Source organism: Danio rerio, chromosome 24 (assembly GCF_052040795.2).
Source record: "Danio rerio strain M-AB ecotype USA chromosome 24, GRCz13ab, whole genome shotgun sequence".
NCBI lineage: Eukaryota > Metazoa > Chordata > Actinopteri > Cypriniformes > Danionidae > Danio > Danio rerio.
The window spans coordinates 42,723,485-42,745,342 of record NC_141044.1 but is presented as its reverse complement, the minus strand read 5'-3'; the positions used below and the strand labels follow the sequence as shown (position 1 = coordinate 42,745,342).

General features: G+C 32.7%; 2 protein-coding genes across 17 annotated transcripts in view; one reads left to right on the top strand and one right to left on the bottom strand.

Moving 5' to 3' along the window:
• Positions 1–21,858, bottom strand: part of katnip (katanin interacting protein) — a 1,410,884-nt gene that overhangs the window by 1,107,502 nt on the left and 281,524 nt on the right. The window lies entirely within an intron of this gene.
• slc12a7b (solute carrier family 12 member 7b) overlaps positions 1–21,858 on the top strand; it is a 107,225-nt gene that overhangs the window by 42,906 nt on the left and 42,461 nt on the right. For 12 of the 16 annotated variants that reach the window (XR_015525282.1, XR_015525283.1, XR_015525281.1 and 9 more), the window contains exons 2-3: positions 16,101–16,195; positions 17,916–18,047. Coding sequence is in view for 12 of the 16 variants with exons in the window: in XM_087310049.1 (XP_087166175.1) it covers positions 16,101–16,195; positions 17,916–18,047 (227 nt within the window). In the remaining 4 variants the exon portion in view is untranslated. Of the gene's footprint in view, positions 1–2,810; positions 3,075–16,100; positions 16,196–17,915; positions 18,048–21,858 lie in introns of those variants that run through there. The other 4 variants (XM_087310055.1, XM_087310054.1, XM_087310051.1 and 1 more) reach the window with 1 other exon arrangement.

Genomic DNA, 21,858 nt, shown 5'->3' with positions numbered 1-21,858 from the left:
TTTTAGAGTAATAATGTGTTTATAGTAACTTTTATTTTATTCAGTTTTTGAATTAATTAATTTATTTATTTATTTATTTTTTATACATTTATTATGTAATAATAATAATGATATTATTATAATAATTTTTTTATTATTATTATAGATTTTCATTTTGCTTTAGTGATCATCATGTTTGTAATCTTGATTTGATGTGTTGCTTTTTTCCTCTCACTGCAATTTAAAGCCTGATGAAATGCAGCGGTTCATGTTCATAAGTCTCTGTGGGGTTTGTGTGATTAGTGGTCTTGAGTGTCTATGATTGCACACCCCCGCAATCCCAGCATGCTCGGTTATATAACCAATGCTTCTTTTACCTGGAGGCTTTAACGGCTTACAGCGCGACTGAGCTGACGTTTGACCACCGCCAGCAAGGACAAAATCACTTCTATTCAATGTTTTAATGCACAAACACTGTGCCGGACTTTTTAATCACACATTAACATTCACACCTGTTTATAATCAGTGTTTAATATATTGAGTATTTTAGCATTTTTAATTTTTCCAGATCCGCTTGCTGTACGCTTTTAGCCTCGCTCACGTTTGGAGCTGTTTTTAGGTCAGTGTTGTAAATGAAAAGTTGCAGTCATGCGTGGGTTCTCCTTCCTCTGGTCCTGCTTGGTTTTATAAAAAGGACAGGATTTGTTTAATCTGGTTAAGTGATTACTGCCCAGTTCACTTCCTGATGAAGAGCCACTAGTCAACCAGCAATTAATATGGCACTGGTGACATGAGTTCCTGTAATAAAGCAGTACAGTACGATATAAGAGACTGTGATTAATGACACTGATACTGTGAGACACGATGCACAGACCATTATCATGTATTGCTTTTTCCATCATTCATTAATTCCTTTGGCTTAGTGCCGTGTTTATCAGAGGTTGCCACAGCGGAATGAACCTATAACTGGTCCAGCATGTTTTTCACAGGGGATGCCCTTCCAACCCAGTTGCTTGTTGCTTTTAAATATACTTTTTTATTTTATTTAATAATTAGTATAGTATTTAATAGATTTTTGACTAAATAATATATAGTATTTTATTGATTTTTAACTATCACTAATTTAATTTAAATGATTTTATAATTTACAATTTTAGTATTTATTTCTGCTTTATTAAATATTATGTCTATTGCATGAAGTATATCAAGTAAAAAAGCATAAAATATATGTATATAATTTAATATAGCTTTTCAAAATTAACTATTAGCTAAAAACCTATTATTAATATTGACATTATTATTAGTTGCCAGAATAAAAAAAATGATAATTAATTTAATTCAATATATAGAAAAATACATTAAAGAATAACTGTTTGAAACGTGAAATGGCTGTTCTGGAAGCTCACAATCAGCCAGAATGTGATATTTTGCTGTTGTGATGCTCGATAAGGTGGACTAACCTTGACTAAACTCATACTGATTGACATTTCTGACTAGTTGACTAGCTGCTCGTCTAAATTAGTTTTTAAGCAGACCTGAAATTGTCATTCTGGATGTTTAGAATCAGCTAGATAGCGTTATTTTGTCATTGCAATGTTCGTTAAGGTGGACTAACTGACATATAATTGACATTAGTGACTAGTTGCATTGTGCTGATCTTAGCTCGTCCTTTAGTAGACGTGAAATGGCTTTTCTGGAAGCTCACAATCAGCCAAAATTATAGATATTTTGCAGGTGTAATCCTTTTAAAGGTTGACTAACACTGACTAAACTCAAGCTGATTAACATTGATATTATTAGTAGTAGTTTTATTTAGATTTTACGGAATAAACGATTATAAATATAAAAAAATATGTAACTGTTTAATTTATTTATTTATCTGTTTGTTATTTATTTATTTATTTATCTGTTTGTTTTATTCATTTATTAATCTGTTTGTTTTTTATTTATTTATTTATCTGTTTGTTTTTATTTATTTATTTATCTGTTTGTTTTTATTTATTTATTTATCTGTTTGTTTTTATTTATTTATTTATCTGTTTGTTTTTATTTATTTATTTATCTGTTTGTTTTTATTTATTTATTTATCTGTTTGTTTTTATTTATTTATTTATCTGTTTGTTTTTATTTATTTATTTATCTGTTTGTTTTTATTTATTTATTTATCTGTTTTTATTTATTTATTTATCTGTTTGTTTTTATTCATTTATTTATCTGTTTGTTTTTATTTATTTATTTATCTGTTTTTTATTTATTTATTTATCTGTTTATTTTTATTCATTTATTTATTTAATTATTTATCTGTTTCTTTTTATTTATTTATTTATTTATTTATTTATTTATCTGTTTATTTTTTATTTATTTATCTGTTTGTTTTTATTCATTTTTTTTTTCATTTATTTATGTTTGTTCATTTATTTACTGACATTTTTGCTATTTTGCAAGATGGACCATCAGTTATCCTGTGCCCACCCAACACAGTTTTAGTGCTATTTTATTTCTTGCTCTATTGTATTAGATATGCCCTTTAGGAGGTGTCAAATCAATTATCGAATGAGTTTACAATCATTTGGACTGTATCTTTAGTGTGGTGGCATGCCAAAATAATGTCCAAAAGAATTTACAAAACAAAAGAAGAATAGATCTGTAAAAATAATTATATAAACCCGTATAATAAAGAGGTAAATAAGTAAATAAATAACCGAAAAAATCTTCATCTAAACAATACTTTTACAATAGTGTAACGTAAGACAAATTCTCTCTCTCTCTCTGTTGTCTCCATCAATCACTTTCCTACCTTTATATCCCTTTATCCTTCTCTTCCTCTCTCTCTCTCTCTCTCTTACTCTCTCTCTCCCTCTGTGCTCCTCCTCCCCCGTGTATGTGTGCGCGGGTGAGTGCTTTAGATCAGGGATCAAGCGTTCGGGGACTGATGTCTCTGTGGTTTATTGGTGCGGTCACAGGCGCTGATCATCAGAGTATAGTTTAGTGTCTGCGTTCCCTCACTGAGCGCGTCTCTCCAGGGACCCTCGGCAGACCCTCCTCACCCTCTCTCTCCATTAGCATGGAGCCGGGGGCCAGCTCCTGCCCGCGGGGTAAGTGCTCCAATCATGCTCCTCACCTTAGGATGTCTGTGGAGGATCTCAGCAGACTAGCTTTAATGCATTATTATAACGTTTACTGAATAGATGCACTTAGTTCTTGTGTTAAATTGATTTCCTGGAATTTACAATTGACTCAAATGAGAAAGTTGCTGGTTTATAGAGACTAAGATTTACTTAACTGTTGAGTAATTGGCTTTTCTCAATAGTTGCATTGAGTTAGTCTTAGTCAGTTCTTTAGATGTGAAATTACTGCTTTGGAACTTCATGATTGTCTACAGGTAGATTTTTTTAAGTCTAATGCTGGTTAAGGTGGACTAACCTTGACTTCACTAATGTTGATTGACATTTCTGAGAGCTAGTCCTAGCTCGTCCTTTAGTTGATGTGAAATGACTGTTCTGGAAGCTCACAATTAGCCAGCATGAGATATTTTGTCATTGTAAGGCTCATCAAGGTGGAATAATCTTGACTAAACTCATGTTGATTGAGATTTGTGACTATGCAGTTGTTGCATTGAGCTAGTCTTAGTTCGTTCTTTAATAGACATGAAGTTGTCATTCTGAAAGTTGAGAATCAGCTAGATAGGGATTTGTTGCCTAACAGCATAAGAAAGACTATTTAATATATAATTCACAACAGTGACTGGTTGTGCTGAGCTAGTCTTAGCTTCTCTTTCATGTAAAAATGCTGTCCTGGAAGTTCACAATTGGCTGAAATTTCAACTAATTTTGACTTAACTGACACTGATTGACATTAGTGACAAGTTGAGCTACAGTTATCTTAGCTTATTCTTTAGTTGATGGGAAATGACTGTTCTGAAAGCTCACCACCGAATGAGATATTTTGCTGTTGTGATGCTCCTTAAGGTGTTCTAACCTTGACTAATCTGATGCTGATTGATATTTTTGGCTATAGTTGCATTGAGCTAGTCTTAGTTCGTTCTTTGTTAGACCTGAAATTGTCATTCTGGATGTTCAGAATAAGTTAGATTAAGCTATTTTGTCATTGCAATGTTCATTAATGTGGACTAACTGACTAGTTGCATAGTGCTAGTCTTAGCTCCTCCGTTAGTAGATGACAAATGACTGTTCTAGAAGTTAACAATCAGCCAGAATGTGATATTTTGCTGTTGTGCTGCTCGTTAAGGTGGACTAACCTTGCCTAAACTAGTGCCGATTAACATTTCTGACTAGTTGCATTGAGCTAGTTTTCGTTTCTTATTTAGTAGACGTGAAATTGTCATTCTGGATGTTCAGAATCAGCTAGATTGAGATTTTGTCATTGCAAAGTTCATTAATGTGGACTAACTGTCATTATAATTGACAATAGTGACTAGTTGCATTGAGCTCATCTAATCTCGTCTTTTGGTAAACCTAAAATTGTCATTCTGGAAGCTCACAATCAGCCAAAATGAGATATTTTGCTGTTGTGATGCTCGATAAGGTGGACTATCCTTAACTAAACTCATACTGATTTATATTTCTGAATAGCTGCATTGAGCTGGTTTTGGTTTGTTCTCCAGAAGATCTAAAATAGCTTCACAGTTGTCTATAATGTATATGTTTTTCAATTTTAAAGTTGGATAAGGTCAACTAACCTTGACTTAACCCTTGTTGATTGACATTTGTGACTAGTTGCATTGAGCTAGTGGTACTTTGTCTTTTAGTAGACCTAAAATTGTCATTTCTAAAAGTTGAAACTCATCTAGATAGAGATATTTAGCCATTAAAATTTTCATTAAGATGCACTAACTGACATATATTTGACTTTAGTGACTAGTTGCATTGAGCTAGTCTTAACTCGTCTTTCAATAGAGGTAAAAATGCTGTTCTGAAAGTTCACAATTGGCTAAAATTTGATTTGAATGTTGTAAGGTGGACTGACCTTGAATTAACTGACACTGATTGACATTAGTGACAAGTTGCATTGAGCTAATCTTAGCTCAGCCTTTAGTAGACGTGAAATGGCTGGCTCACAATCAGCCAGAATGAATCGACTGATGTTGATTGACATAGTTGCATTGAGCTAGTCTTACTTCGCACTGTAGTACATGTAAAAATGATCATTTTGGAAGTTGAAACTTAGCAAGGTAGAGATAATTTGCCATTGTAATGTTCGTTAAGATAGAATGAACTTCATGTAATTAATATTTCTGATAATCTCATAACATTGAGCTAGTCTTAGTTCATAATTCAGAAAATGTGAGATTGCTGTTTTCTCAATTTGCTTGATTCTCTTAACTTGATTAATGTTGATTGACATGTGTAGCTACATTGAGATAGTTTAAGCTATCATTTTAGTAGATGTAAAATTGCCAATCTGGAAGCTCACAATCAAATTTTGCCATTGTAGTAATCCTTTAGGTGGAATAAATTTGAATGTTGCTGGCATTTCTGACTAGTTGCATTGACCTGTAGGTTATCTTTCTGTAGATGTACAAATGTCATTCAGGAACTCTGCTAGAATGAGAGTGTAATGTGCAAGTATATCATCTTCATTGGGATTTTAAAAGTTTTAATCAGTTAAATGAAAACAGTCTAGTTTTTTTTTTTTTACCTCAGTAACTATACATCTGACCTTCTGACCTCAGGTATATTGGTGCTTTCATGTCGCCAGCCAAGAGTATTGTGTTATAATATAATCTTATGAGCTAGTCTGAGTGGAGTGCTGAGTGCTCTGGGTTTTCTCAATCATCTATAATGGGATATATTGGTATTTTATGCTGTCTGCAAAAATATAAGCTTTTCTAAACTGACATTTGAGAATAGTTGTGTTTGGGTATTAGTAGTTATTTAGTAGATGTGAAGTGGCTGCTCTAAAAACTTACAATGTTCTCAGTGCTGCTCTGCTGTATTTTAATTCATTCATCATAATTCATCATCATCTGGAAATAAAAAATTATTTTTAAGGGATAAATGCATTCATAACTGTGTTATTAGTTGTGTTACACCTGAAAACATGCACACATTTCAGCTAGGTTTTCTCCCCTTAACTTCAGGTAGATTTGTTTCACATGATCAACCAAAAATGTAACCTGAACAGATTTTCTTAAGCAACCAGTTGTGTCGAGCTAGTCTTCATTCTTTCTTTCTGTAAAACTGCTGTTCTGGAACTTCAAAATAATCTAGAATGAGGTATTGTGACATTTTTTACCCTGTCAGCCTAAATAATACCTTTTCTAGACATTCATGACTACTTTACAATAACAGTAACACTTTAAAATAAGGTTGTGTTAGTTATTTTCCTTACTAACATGAACAAAGAACACATTTATTACAGTATTAATTCATCTTTGTTAAGATTAGTTGAAAATAAACTCATGGTTTAATGTTTGTAGCGTGTGATTGGATCATCAAAGTGCATTGCATGAATTTGTATTTGAATAATGCATTAGTAAATGTTGAACTATGTATAATAAATGCTGTATGTTCATTATCAGTCCATGTTAGTAAATACGTTAACTAATGAAACATTATTGTAAAGTGTGAACAAGTTATTCCTGTAGGAGTTTTAAAAATTGCTGTTCTGGTGCTTTTCAAGAATTTACAATTAGCTGTTTTACAGTAATGTTGGCAACCAAAATACACTGATTTTATTTATTTATTTTGCTGTTTGTTCAAACTACTAATTTAAAAGGAGGTGAAACAATAAAATTCTTGACTTTATTTTTAACAACTTGAATGTTTTACGTTCAATCCACGTAAATTTGTAAAAAGTAATGTTAACCTATTATTTTCATGTTGTCAGTTGTTGTCAGCACGTTTTACAGTATATTACCGTATCTAAAACAACTATCAGTGATGTTTTAAAAAATATGTCTATGCTTGGAGATGAACTGACTTTAAGTGACATTATCACACATCAACACTTAATCTTCCCTACTACATCCCCATTTCTCTGCCTGCTTGTTTGTGTCCTTACTTGTAAATGGCTTTGGATAAAAGCATGTGCTAAATGAATAATTCTACATTTACAGCATGAACTTCACAATCACCTACTACAGGATTTTATTATACCTGATTAGGTATTACTGTATGTCAATATTGGCATAATAACTGTGAATAAACTGAGAAACACGTCAATTTGATGCCCTCATAAGACTATTTTCATGTGTGATCAGAACATTGTAATTGACTTTGAGTACACTGTGAAAAGAAAACTGTAAAATTTACTGTAAAAAAACAACAGCAGCAGCTGGGGTTGGCAGTGTTTTACTGTTAAAAATACAGAACAAACAGTAAAATAATGTTCACATTTTTACAGTAATCTGCCGTATTTAATTAATTTACAGTGTAAATGAGCCAATGTTGTGAAGTATAATCGTCTACACATCCTATCATTTTTACAAAGCCTAAAACATAAGCATAAGCATATGAGGATGGAAAAGTCATTTAATGCTCCTTTTCCCACAAGCAGAGAAATATAATAATAGATACAGTAGAAGTTGCACAGAGTCCTTTATGTTAATTGTCAACTACCAAACATCATCATGGTAACACAAATAAAACAAAATCAATAGAATAAACATTATTTATCAACATTAGATGTAACATTAAACTCTAATGTACATCACTGATGAGTAATGTCAACATAATGGATTTTTACTGTAGCATTTTTACAGATTTTTACAATTGAAATCATGGCCATTTTTAACTTTTGTGGACAAAGCATCCGTTACAGACGTTTATTCTTGGGCTTATTTACTTTGTCAGACTTTGGTGTTTCTAAATGCTGGATAAAGAGATTGCGGTTTCTGTCAGCATCTCTTGCAGAGTCAGCCGGTGTAAAACAGTTCCTGTAGGCCGCTTAAAGTTCACAACCAGAGCGAGCTTAGCTGATATAAATAGAGAATGTGGCCATTTATTACCATGATTCACAATAATGTCCTGACAAGCTCATTTCAACCCTTGCTGCATTGAAAAAACCTTTTCACCATTGTGCTTCTGCAGAAAAGGAGATTTAGTACTGATTTGTTTTGTGATCCTGGAAAGGAAACATTTGCTATAAGTTCTTACTGTTGTGTTTTGTGTATCAGTTTTTATTTTCTGCATTAGCTGTCGGTGGTGGTTGTAGGGTAGACTGTTTCTTCATAATGTAGTAGGACGTTTGACAAGTTTGAGTTTGAATTGACTGGCTGTAGATTGTATAGGGTGAAGGGTTTGATGAACTCAATGACTTGACGGTGAGATGCACTGTAGCTCTGCCTTTAGAACAAGTGACACCAGGACATGTTGATTTGCATTGGTTGGTTACTATGAGTTGTTATAGTTCAGGTGGTTTATTATTTTATTTTCATTCATTTATCCATTTTCTTTTCAGCTTAGTCCCTTTATTAATCTGGGGTCGCCACAGCGCAATGAACCGCCAACTTATCCAGCATATGTTTTATGCAGCGTATGCATATGTTTTATGCCCTTCCAGCCTCAACCCGGTACTGGGAAATTTGTTTTGTTTTTATTTTATTTTTATATTTTTTAATTCAATTTTACTTTGCTCTGTTTTCATTTAATTGTTTTAGTTTATTTTCTATTTAATTTATTTAGAATTTTACAGTTTTTTTTTCTAATAAACTTTTATTTTGTTTTTTTGTTTATTTGCATTTCATTGTTTGTTTATTTTCTATTTTTAATTTGTGTTTTAATAGTTTTTATCAATTTATTTTAATTTTATTTTGTTAGTTTAAATAGTAGATGCTTTTTATTTAGTTTTTTTAGTTTATATTGTTTTTAAATATTTTGTTTTATTTTATTTTAATATGTTTTTTTTAGTTTTTTTTATTTATTTATTTTAGTAAGTTTTTTTATTTAGTAACTTTATAATATTTTCTATTTTTATTTTGTGTTTTATTGTTTTTTTAATTTAGTTTTTCTTTTCAATTTGTTTTACTTTATCATTTCTTTCATATTGCAATGTTTTATTCATTCAGTTTTTTATAAATAAATTAAGGATTTTTTATGTTTATATATATGTTTTTTACCAACCCAAGAATATAATGCCTCCTATGCACACAACAATGAACAGCAGTACTAGTTTTATTGACTTCACAGACATCCAATAAAGGACTAAAGCCATCATTTCCTTTCCTTCCTTGTATACCATCCATGAGGTTTTCATTTAAAGAAGAAAGGTGACTTCTATTTGATTGATAATCCTCCATTGCTGTCATCAGCAGTGCCCACTTTAGTCTCGGTAGTTTAGTCTGGCTGAGATTATTGCTATATTTGATCTTTGACTTGATGATTTCCACAATTAGCGTGTTTGTAAACACTAGGCTGCAGGAGAATTGTCTTAAGCCAAGGACATGCAGTGCGGCGCCGCTGATTGGATTAACTAGCTGGTAATTTTGGCTACGAACACCCCAGTTGTCCAGTTCTGCCAGTGTTTAAGACACTGATAGTGACTGGACTATGAATTATTCTAGAGATGTTAACCAGTAATAAACATGCAGCTGTTGTCGAGAGAGTTTGCTCACACTTTATTTAAGGTAATTTGGGTTAGTGTCATTTTAACAATGCTCACTATTATCAAACTATGACTAAAACTTTTAGCTTAATGAACGCATAATTTGCTGCTTAACAATAGTTATTAAGGTAATAGTTGAGTTTAGTTATTGGGTAAGATTTATCCATATTTTTTTCTTTTTAAAACAAGACTTTTTACTCTCAAACTGAAACAAACAATGTCCTAAGCATATAAATAAATACCCCTTTTGCTTTAAAATGCTTAAAATGATTCCAACAAATAAATAAAAAAAAAATTGGTATGTATATTTGAATATCGGTTATCAGCAAAAATGTGTTGAAATATATCAGAATATATTATCAAAAATCCAATATTGTGCATCCCTTTTATTTTATTTTTTTATTAATAGAAATTGCTTAAAATATTTCCTTTTTTTTCTTCCTGATAATAAAAAATCATCAGCAGTACGCCCTGTACAGATTTGGCTAAAAATATATATTATATATAATTATAAAATCCAGCTGCAACCCATCTCTGGGAAATATCCATACACACTCATTAACATTCATACACTATGGTCAATTTAGCCTACACAGTTCACCTGTACCCGGAGAAAACAACTCAAGGCAGTTACAACTCAAGGCAGTTGTCATTTCTGTGTGTAGTTTGCATGTTCTCCCCGTGTTTGCGTGGGTTACCTCCGGTTTCCCCCACAGTCTAAACACATCCGCTATAGGGGAATTGAGTAGTGTATGTGTGTGAATGAGTGTATGGGTGTTTCCCAGTGATGGGTTAGAGCTGGAGGGGCATCCGCTGTGTAAAACATATGGCGGTTCATTCCTCTGTGGCGACCCCAGATTAATAAATGGACTAAGCCAAAAAAAGAAAATGAATGAGTGATATAAATATAATAATTTAACCCCAAATCAAATAAATGTGATGTTTTATTTATTTATTTATTAGTTTTTTATTTGATTCTTTGTGGATTGTGCGGAAATATAATTTTTATATTGTTATTTTAGATATTTGTTTTGCATTAGTTTTTTTTGATTCAATATGTTAAATTTTGTACGTGTTTTAGTTTGTTCTCATTCTGCTGTAATAGTCTGTTCAGCTCTTTGGCTGCAGCTTCTGTTGTTTTGAAATGTGCGTTATAAATTAACAAACTAAACTCAATTCAGTTTGTTATTAAAATAGTCTAGAGAAAAATTTGTTAAAAATTACTTCATCCTTTTGTTTTTCTCTGTTTCAACGATGTTTTCTTATTTATTTATTTAGTATTTTTTGTTGGTGAAGTGTTTGTGAATAATTTGCAGTAATCAACAGCTAGACAAAAGGTAAACTTGTAGAAGGTAAAGTTGAGCTATTTTGCGCCTGCACTTTGCTTTTCCTTGTCGAATCCTTTTTCTTGTTCCTCATGTTTTGCTCTCTCATTATTCTCCATGGGTGTTTCCATCACCGGATAAAAAAGAGCTCAGTGTTTTACCCAGCTCAATGAAGGCCCATGACGTCAGCAGTGATATAATCATATCTGTAATCTGGGTCGTTTTAATGTAGATCACGTCTTGAGGGATTCAACATAATGTATCATAGACAGCTGTCGTCATATGTACATCTCAACAAAAACTGCACAACATCATCAGAGTTCAAAGCTCAAAAGATCAAAAAAAAAAAAAAAAACGTAATGCATTGAAATGTACCTTCTGTCATACTTTAATTGTTTAATTTAAATGATGCAAACTAGGGGTGTTTGATATTGGAGATTTGCATGTTTATCTGAGTGTGCTTTTAGACTGATACCATGACTTGTTTAAGTTTGTACTGCTCTTTCAGAAATTAAATCAGCGACTTTATGAATGAATCATTAAGTGAAATGATTCAAACAAAATTGGTTGATTCATTCAGTAGAATACTCTGAGAGGCACAAATATTCTGCTCTGGCTTTAAACTTTTTTATTATTATTAAAAAATCGTTTGTATTATTAAGTAATTAATAAAGAATAATTATAATAATAATCAATAATTTAATTCCCCAATTCCCCCTGCCTTGCTCTTCTTATTTTTCATATTGTTAATTGCATGTGATGCTTTGGATGTACCTTTTGAGCAAAATTTAATTTAAGTACAATATCTTATTTTAATTAGCAAATAGGAAATATTGTGTACACATATTACACTATATTGTAAACTTTTGTAAGTTGGACTGTTGTATTAAATCAGTGTCACATTTGCACTCAAACTTACACAACGATATTTAGTAAAATGACACTGTTGCTTACGTAATATTACAAAACTTTATCATCACATGAATATATTAAAAAGCAGGTCACATGGGTTTTTAAAAATATATATAATTTCGCACTTAAAAGAATGAATCAGAGCAACAAATAGTTACAAACAAAGCAGAAGCATAACATTTGTGGATGTCTGAGCAACACTGGCATTTCCTTTTTGGATGAATCTTTTTTAAATGAATCATTTGAGTCAGTGATTCACTGATTCACTCATAAAGAGTGCCACTTGCTTTGTTTGTAAATGAATTGGCTCTTTTTACTGAATTTACAACACGATCAAAGTATCTCATTTGCATAATCCCCACCTCCCACAACATATGCACACTCTGAAATGGACATCCCAATTCAGAGACCGATAGACGAATCAAAACAGACTTGCTCAGCTGACCAATCACAACAGAGTTTGCTTATTGAAAGAGGGAGGGGCTTACAGACCTGAAGAATCACTGAATTGATTCAAGTGATTCATATTGAAATCTTTGCAAAATGATAATAATATTATATTGCATTGCTAATATGTATATTCTAAGACAATTGCAATGTTTTCTAACTTTGGATGCGTTTAAACCTTTAGTAGGATACTTATTTGTTCATTAAAACAACATGTTAATGATAATTATATATTATTAAATATGTGAAATTAAAATGCCATTCTATTTACAAACAATACCTGGCATGTTTTTGCTTTCATAACTTGAATTATAGCTCATTCTTACTGCTTCATCACACATCCAATGCTGTTGGACTTTGTGTTTGTTTTACAATGAGCTCACGCATCATTGTGGCTGCTTTGATTCTACATAATTAAAATAAATAACCATCTCTCTTACTGTTTTAGTCTGTGTGTTTTCTTCAGGTTGAGTGGTAAATTGTAGCTTAACTGTTAAAAACATGATGCTAAACACACCAAGTGTTCAATTCCCATGAAGCACGCTGTCAGAAGTGTGTGTGAGCTGTGATTTTAGCTTCACTTTGAGCTTTCAGATGCTGGATCATAGCCTTAATGCATGTTATAGCATAAATGTGAGCTAGTTTCAGGCTGGTTTGCAAATGCACTATTGTTTCTGGCTGTGTGAGAATAATTCACATTCACATTAGAACATCTTGTGGTTTCATTGCATAATCATGCAGAGATTTTGATGGATGTTCAAGTTAGTGAACGTCACATTTGTAGCTGCCGGCAGGTTTCCAAAACAATTTTTTCAGTTTAACATTAAACAAACCATTGGACTTTGCTGTTTAGAAAGTTAAACAGGCACATGTTTTATTTTAACCGAGCATCTTGTGTCAGTGCATTGGAAAAAAGTTATTTTTGTTGTTGTTTTAACAAGAAAATGTATCTTTTGCTTTGTTTGTTTATTAAACTATTAAATTATAAATCAAAATGCATTCTCAAATGAGAAATCAAATGCTCAAACCAGCAAGCAATGCAAACAGAAACCGATTGATTAATCAAATGCAATCGAGGACTGCTAATTTAAACGAGGAGTGCCAATTTATATAACGCACACACGAAAGCCTTACAAATATACTTTACACAATACTAATAAATTTCAGCAAATAAATGGATTTTTTAAAGATTTTCATGTAAGCAAAAACTTTCACCGTTTCATTTAGGGAAACTACTGAAATAAATAAGTTATATCTGAATTTTAAAAATAAGTAGATATAAAATGCTGTACTTCTCAACACTATTTAGCCACAGTGACTTCAAAAGCAAGTACCACGTTAATGTCTGCATCGATTCATCCTCGATATCAACAACACATACAGGTTCTTTCATGCCGTAGCGGTTTTGAGTTTTGGAACTCAGCTTTGGTTGTTGATGGTGACGTTACACGAGAACACAAGGATGCATTAAAGAGCACATATTGAAACAGCCTCTCATTAACGAGTATTGAGGATATTCTAATATCTGAGAGCGTGTTCTAATTCTGCTGTTGGTGCTAACTGTACCGCCTGCAATACTGCAATACATTCTGAAGCCAAATCCTTTAGAAGCAGCATTTTAAAAACTCCTTCATGGGCTAAATGATGTTGTTCAGCAGGCCGTAGTTTGCCCACCTCTTATATTTGTGTTTTACCAATGAAAATAGTGTCATACAAAGCAGAAACGGAAAACATTTCAGGATCTCAAAGCAACATTGAGGAGTTAAGTTTTTTTAATTAATAATTTGAGTCAGTGACTCAATAATTCACTCATAAAGAGAGTCACTTGCTTTGTTTGTAAACGATTGTAAACGATTCAGCTCTCTAAACCAAGTTTAAAGTTTAATCTTTCAACTATTTTTTTATTTCTTTTTTTATTTAATACGCTGCTTCCTGATATGCTTATTTGTCTTTTTTTGTTGTTGTTGTTGAAATGATAGATCTGAGGAAATGAATAAAGCAATCTCATTATTGTTGTGTATTTCACCAGTAAAAATAGTTCCAAAAAAGCAGAAACAGAACTTTTGTTTATCTCAGAGCAATGCTGAGGTGTTTCCTTATTCAATGAATCTAATTTTGAATGTCAGTGATTCAATGATTTGCTCATTAAGAGAGTCACTTCAGCTCTTTTGACTGAATGAATCTTTTTTGAATGAGTCAACTTTAAATTTTGTGAATGAAGCCAATTTCTAAATAAAAATAGTCAATCTTACACCAACACAATTTCCATTTCAGAAATAGCCTCTCTCTAAATCTGAGCTGAATGATAGGTCTGAGGGAATGAATAAAGCACTGTAATCTGAAAATAAATCCTATAGTGACGCAGATCAGTCCAGATGTGTATTTAAAATCACTACAATTTGACATCTATATATACGCAGAAGCGCTGGCGGATCAGTGGCGTCCACCTCCGACTAATTGCATGTTTAAGCTATACATTTGAGCTTATATAAGCGCTTTACTTCTTGATAATAGCCATTTGTGGATATCAGAGCAATACTGAGGTGTTTCTTTTTTGAATCAATCATTTGAGTCAGTGATTTGCTCATAAACGGAGTCACTTGCTTTGTTTGTAAACGAATCAGTTCTTTTGAATGATTTAAGTTTAAAGTTCACTCATTCACTGATTTTTTCCTGATCAATTTAACATGTTACCAACTCTGTTAACTGTTAATTTCTAAATAAAAATTTTTACATTTTTACACCTACACAATTTTAATTTTAGAAATGGTCTCTCTCTAAATAAAAGTTGAAAGAATAGGTCAAGCAAATTAATAAATCAATGTAATCTTTGTAGTGGTTTTTACTAGTAGTTCCAAACAAAACATAAATTGAACCTTTGTGGATCTCAGAGCAACACTGATGTGTTTCCTTTTTAAATGAATCATTTGAGTCAGGGATTCAGTGATTCACTTATAAAGAGAGTCACTTGCATTGTTTGCAAATGAACCAGCTCTTTCGACTGAATGAAGTTTAAAGTTGAATCTTTCAACAATTGTTATGTTTAATTTAACATGGTACTTCCTGATTTTACTTATTTGTCTTTTTTTAGGTCTGAGGATTAATAAATTAATTAATGAATCTAATCTGTTGTGTATTTTACCAGTAAAAATAGTACCAAATAAAGCAAAAAACGGAACATTTGTTCATGCTGTGTTTCCTTTTTGAATGAATCTATTTTTGAATGAATCATTTGAGTCAGTGATTCAATGATTCACTCAAAGAGATTCACTTTCTTTATTTGTAAATGAATCGGCTCTTTTGACTGAATCACGTTTAAAATTTGTGAAGGATGCCAATTTCTGAATGAACATTGTAAATCTACACAATTTCCATTTCAGAAATAGCCTCTCTCTAAATCTGAGCTGAATGATAGGTCTGAGGAAATAAATAAAGCACTGTAATCTGAACTTAAATCCTATAGTGACGCAGATCAGTCCAGATGTGTATTTAAAATCACTACAATTTGACATCTATATATACGCAGAAGCGCTGGCGGATCAGTGGCGTCCACCTCCGACTAATTGCATGTTTAAGCTATACATTTGAGCTTTTATAAGTGCTTTACTCTTGCTGACAGCTGCTCTGAATGTCAGTGTTTGTCCAGTGAACCGAAACACATCGATCGCCATCATGCTCTAATTATAGGAAAATCATTACATCTGACCTGCGCCAATGGATACGAGTCTGCTTCTGCCTGATTTACAAAAAAGATAACACACACACTATAACACACCATAATAACCTCTCGCTTCTGTAAGCAAACAGCATTTTAGTGCACATCATCTGTAATCATGTCGTTTCTCTCTGTTTCTGTGTCTTCATTTAATGCAGGCGATGGAAACCCTCGGGAAAGCAGCCCGTTCATCAATAACACTGATGATGATAAGGGGAATCTGTATGATGGGAAAAACATGGCACTTTTCGAGGTACTGTCTTTAATGTTATTTTCTCGCAAGAATTTTAAATATTTGTTTTGATATTAATTTAGGATATTTTTCATTAACAGTACAATAAAAATGATGTTTATAATTGGTGATTTTATTGAATTTGTTTTATTTTTCTTATTTACTCTTAACAGAAGAGTAAAAAAATCTAAAGTTTCTGTCACAACAACTGATAAAACTTGTTGAGCGTAACCTATTTTATTTATTTATTTATTTATTTATTTTTTTTATTACAACTTCAAATGATAAAAAATCAATATTTGGTGTAATACTAATAAATAATTATTTTTGTAATTATAGCAAATAAGACTTATAAAATATTCTTTTTTATGTATTTTTTATTTGTCTTTATTTTATTTCATTTTATTTTTGTTTTATTTATTTCATTTTTTTTTTCAACTTTAAATGATTAAAGAAATCAATATTTGGTGGAATAAATAGTTCTTATTTTCAATTAGAATAAATAAAAACATTTGTTATTCTGACCTATTCTTTATTTTATTTTTATTTAATTATATTGTATTATTTTGGTTTATTTAATTGTATTTTATTTATTTTAATTAAGTTGTATTTTTATTTATTTTTTATTATTTTTATATTTTTTATTTAAATTGTATTTTATTTATTTTATTTCATTTTGTTGTATTTTTAAATTAAATTTTATTTTATTTTATTTTACTTATTTTATTGTATTTTATTTATTTTTAATTAAATTGTATTTTATTTATTTTATTTTTTTATTTAACTTTAATTTATTTGTATTTTATTTATTTTTAATTCAATTGTATTCGATTTTCTTTTTTTTATATATTATTACATTTTTTCCCAGTAATGGGTTGCAGCTGGAATGGCATCCGCTGTGTAAACCATTTGCTGGATAAGTTGGCAGTTTATTCTAAAATTCTTATTTTATTTTATTTTATTTTATTTTATTTTATTTTATTTTATTTTATTTTATTTTATTTTATTTTATTTTATTACAACTTCAAATGATTAAAGAAATCAATATTTGGTCGAATAATAATAAATAAATCTTATTTTCAATTATAATAAATGAAAACATTTGTTATTCTGACTTCTTTAAAAATATATTTTTTTCTTCTTTTTGTTTATTTTATTTTTTACAAAATTTTAGTATTTTATTTAAATTAATTTAATTTAATTTTATTTTATTTTATTTTATTGCCACTTTTATCCAAAGTGGCTTTAAAGAATACCAGCATAATAATGCTCGGACAATTCTAGTAAATTATTTATCATATTTTATATTATTTATATTATTATTTTGAAATGAAAAATTATATTTCGCTTCAAAAAAAATTGTTTTGGCTATTTTTGCTGAATTTATTATAAAGCAAAAAAAAATTTCCAAATATAATCTTGATGTGTTTTGTGGGATTATTCACATCCATTCAAGTCTAAACAAACCTTAAGGTTTTTTTTTCAACACTATATTTGACATCTGGCTTTTCTCTACTCTGTTTTCCACATTCCCCTTTTCATGTTTCTGACCACAAATAAAGCAATTCAAGGGTCATGAATTTTATTTTTGTATAATTTTATGATTTCGGGACGGACAAAGCTGTCATTACGTCCTTTGACTTCGCCTGCTACATTTATTTTTACTGAGGTTTGAAAGAAGTTGTTTTGTGTTTGCCGGTTTGGAGCCTTTCATCAAATGCATGACCTTTAACTCTTTCAGGAGGAGATGGACAGCAATCCCATGGTGTCTTCACTGCTCAACAAACTGGCCAACTATACAAACCTCACACAGGGCGTCCGAGAACACGAGGAGGCCGATGAAGATGAAGGTGCCAAGAAGCAAACAGTCAAGGTAAAACACAGAGAAATACTTAAGAAAGACTCATGTGAAGCTTGCAGGAGGATGTCTGATCCTTCTGTCTGTGTTCTTCAATCGAAAACAAATCAGACACACATTCTCTGCATTCTTTCAGCCTTTGTTGAAAATATGACAGGAAATTAATGCAGGTCAGATCATATGGAATGTCTGTCGTGGGGGAAATGATCTGAAGTTCTTGTCGTTCCATTGTTCCACACACTACTGTTTTTATTTGTGTTTGATATACTGTTAAACATGCAGGGTTACACACAATACATTCATATTATCCCAACACAGTTACCTTAACAAACTGAAGTGGATCGAGCATAATATATTAAGTTGTCCCAAAAAAATCGTTGTGTTAAGCAGTTTAAACAAGCAGCGAAATTGTTATTTTATTGTGTGTATATTGAAGAGAAATGTATCAGCCCTGCTGTGTAATTTTAAGTCTTTTTTGAATATTTCCCAAGTGCTGTTTAACAGAGAGATTAATAGACACTGTTTTTTTATATATATTTTTTAATAATAGTTTTTGCAGACATAGAAAAACAAAGAACAGACAGACAAACCCATCAAGTAACATTAATCTGTGCAAAATGTGAAATAAAAGCACGAAACAGTGGACATTCTTACGGTATGGAAAATCTATATATGCAACGTCAAAGAAATCTTGGACACTTAACCCTCATCTTATGCTACGAATGTCAACTTAATGTAAATTATCGAACAGCTTGGTTTATTCATTCATTCATTTTCTTGTTGGCTTAGTCCCTTTATTAATCCGGGGTCACCACAGCTGAATGAACCGCCAACTTATGCAGCAAGTTTTTTCCCAGCGGATGCCCTTCCAGCCTCAACCCATCTCTGGGAAACATCCACACACACATTCACACACACTCATACACTACGGACAATTTAGCCTACCCAATTCACCTGTATGGCATGTCTTTGGACTGTGGGGGAAACCGGAACACCCGGAGGAAACCCACGCGAAGGCAGGGAGAACATGCAAACTCCACACAGAAACGCCAACTGAGCCAAGGCTCGAACCAGCGACCCAGCGACCTGCTTGCTGTGAGGCGACAGCACTACCTACTGCACCACTGCCTCACCCAGCTTGGTCTAAACTATAGTTATTCTGTGTTTCCTGATGTGTGTGTGATGGGGTGGGGGGATGGGAAATATATATGGGGTAATATCTGTTAAAAGTATTTTTCTATCTGATTGTAAAAAATTGTAAATTTTCATTTTCGGAAATAAAAAACTGAATTACAAAAATATAAAAGCACGAAACAAGGGAAAATGGCGACATTTATGACCCTTCAAAATGACACAGCAATGACTGGGGCAGCACGGTGGCACAATTACCTCACAGCAAATAGGTCGCTGGTTCGAGCTGGGTCAGTTGCTGTTTCTGTGTGGAGTTTGAATGTTCTGCCTGTGTGTCCCCCGCAGTCTAAACACATGCGCTATAGGGGAATTAGATGAACTTAATTGTGCATAGTGTATTAGTGTTAAGGGTGTCTCGATTTAGATTTTAAATCAAAATTGATCGAAATTTATGCTCAATTTCGATTATCGAATCAAAAAAAAAAAATCGTCGATGCTGCCACGCCCCCATGTCACGTCAGCTTGGCTAGCCAAGCGCGAAAAAAAAAAACGCTTGTTGAAGTGCTTGTTGAACTGCAGACGCAGGAGACCCGTCGACAGAGCTTAAACCCTCTCCTCTTTCAATAAAGTCGCCGGTGTGGAAGTATTTTGGATTTCCAGTGAGTTATGTTGACAAAACACAGTTTGCAAGCTCTGCTATGTACGTGTTAGGGTTGGGCCGATAGACGATGGGCGCATCACGATCCTCCGCCCCGTCCCGTAGCAAATCCGCTAGCGAAAAATACACACTCAGGCCCTGTTTACACTAATAGGTCTTAGTTTTTAAATGGCATTTTAGAACGACAACGATCCACATCCACACTGGCGTGTAGCGTTTCTGAGCAGCCTTCCTTCCTCACTACCGCTGAAAACGCACATCACGTAACCACACACACTCATTCACACACAGACACACACACAGACACAGACGCACACACAGTCATGCGCTCAAGACAGCGGGTCCAGGCAGTCAGCGGGTCAGTAGACTGCTTCAATCTTTCACTCACTTGTACTTTTACGGTTGTGCGTCTTTTTTACCGATGCCATTATAACGACACAGATCACTGCCTATTCACGAGTCCCGCAGAAAAAGTGATTGACAGGTGGTAATTATGTGTGTATCTTGCCTTTATTCATTTACTTTATGGTTTGTTTATGGGTAAAACAAAGACCATGCAGGTCAGGTAGTTTAAACGGTAGGCTACAAATAATTAATTTGTTATTTATTAATGAATTATTCATAATCGAAAATCGAATCGAACCGTGAATTTAGAATCGAAATTGGAATCAAATTGAGGATTTGGAGGATCGTGACACCCTTAATTAGTGTGTGTCTGAATAGGTTTGTGTCTGGAAGGACACACACTTAGTAAGACACATGCCGGAATAGTTATTGGTTCATTCAGCTGTGGACCCCTGATAAATAAGGAACTAAGCTGAAATAAAAAGTATGAATGCATGTTTTGGAATGTAGTGAAGTAAAAGTAAAGGCTTCCTAAAGTAAAAACACTCAGATAAAATACAGATGCTTAGAAATGTTCGGTTGCTGTCCGCCACTGCTTGAAACAAATATTAATACATTTTTACAGACCACAGCCTTATGCAAAGATTTGTCAACGTATGCACAAATGCAACAATATTTCTTTGTTTTCCATGTGAAGCCCAGAGGGCAGAGACTCTTTGAGTTCTGCTGGTTATTGCTGACTGTAAGTAAATTTTGAAGAACTGACCAGGCAATACCCACAAAACCACAGACCCCAGAAAGTCTCCTCGTCACTGGGCAGAGCAGATAAACAGGGATGCTCTCATTAGTGTGAGACCACTGCTTCAGATGATCAGACAGAGGAAATATCCTGCATGAGGAAACAACCCATGTTACCAGATTCAACTCTCAGTTTCTAAACTTTATTCTTCAAGTATATTTGACAAGTCAAGTCCAGCGGGAAGCATCTTCTCACTTGGGTATGTGCTTATTCATATGAGTCTGATGGGGTTTTTTGAAGGCTGGTTATGATTTCTGTAGAAGTGATTGATTTTTAGATTTTTTATGAAGATTGAAGCAGCTCATTTGCTTGATTTGGGAGGAAACACTCAGCCTCAGTGTTGGATCATTTACGCTTTGGGTGGATGATGTGGATTATGTGTGTTTTAAGGCTAAAAGCTTCCGCTGACACATTAAATGTCCATTTAGATGCACTTATAGATGAGGTCTAAATCTGCTCTGCGTTTCATAGTTGATATTGTTTTAGTAGAATTTAGCAGAGTTAAATACATTCAGAATGCGAACAATGCACATGTCTGTTTTGTTTTAGACAGCTTGGTGGATAGGTAGAGTTGAGTGTCGTCAGCATAGCAGTGAAAGTGTATATTGTATTTTCTGAAAATGTCACCAAGAGGCAATAGATATATGATAAACAGGAGTGGACCCAGTACGGAACCTTGTGGGACACCAGTCGTGACAATCTGAGATCTTCAAATCTTTATTTTGGACAAACTGATTACGATATGTCTTAAACCAGTGTTTCTCAACTGGTGGGTCGTGGGAACATTTTCAGTGGGTCACGAGTGTGTGGGAAAAAAACAACATACGTTAAATTGTTTACTTATTTTGCTTATACCGTACTTTTATTTTGAATTGTGTGCACGACAACCCTAT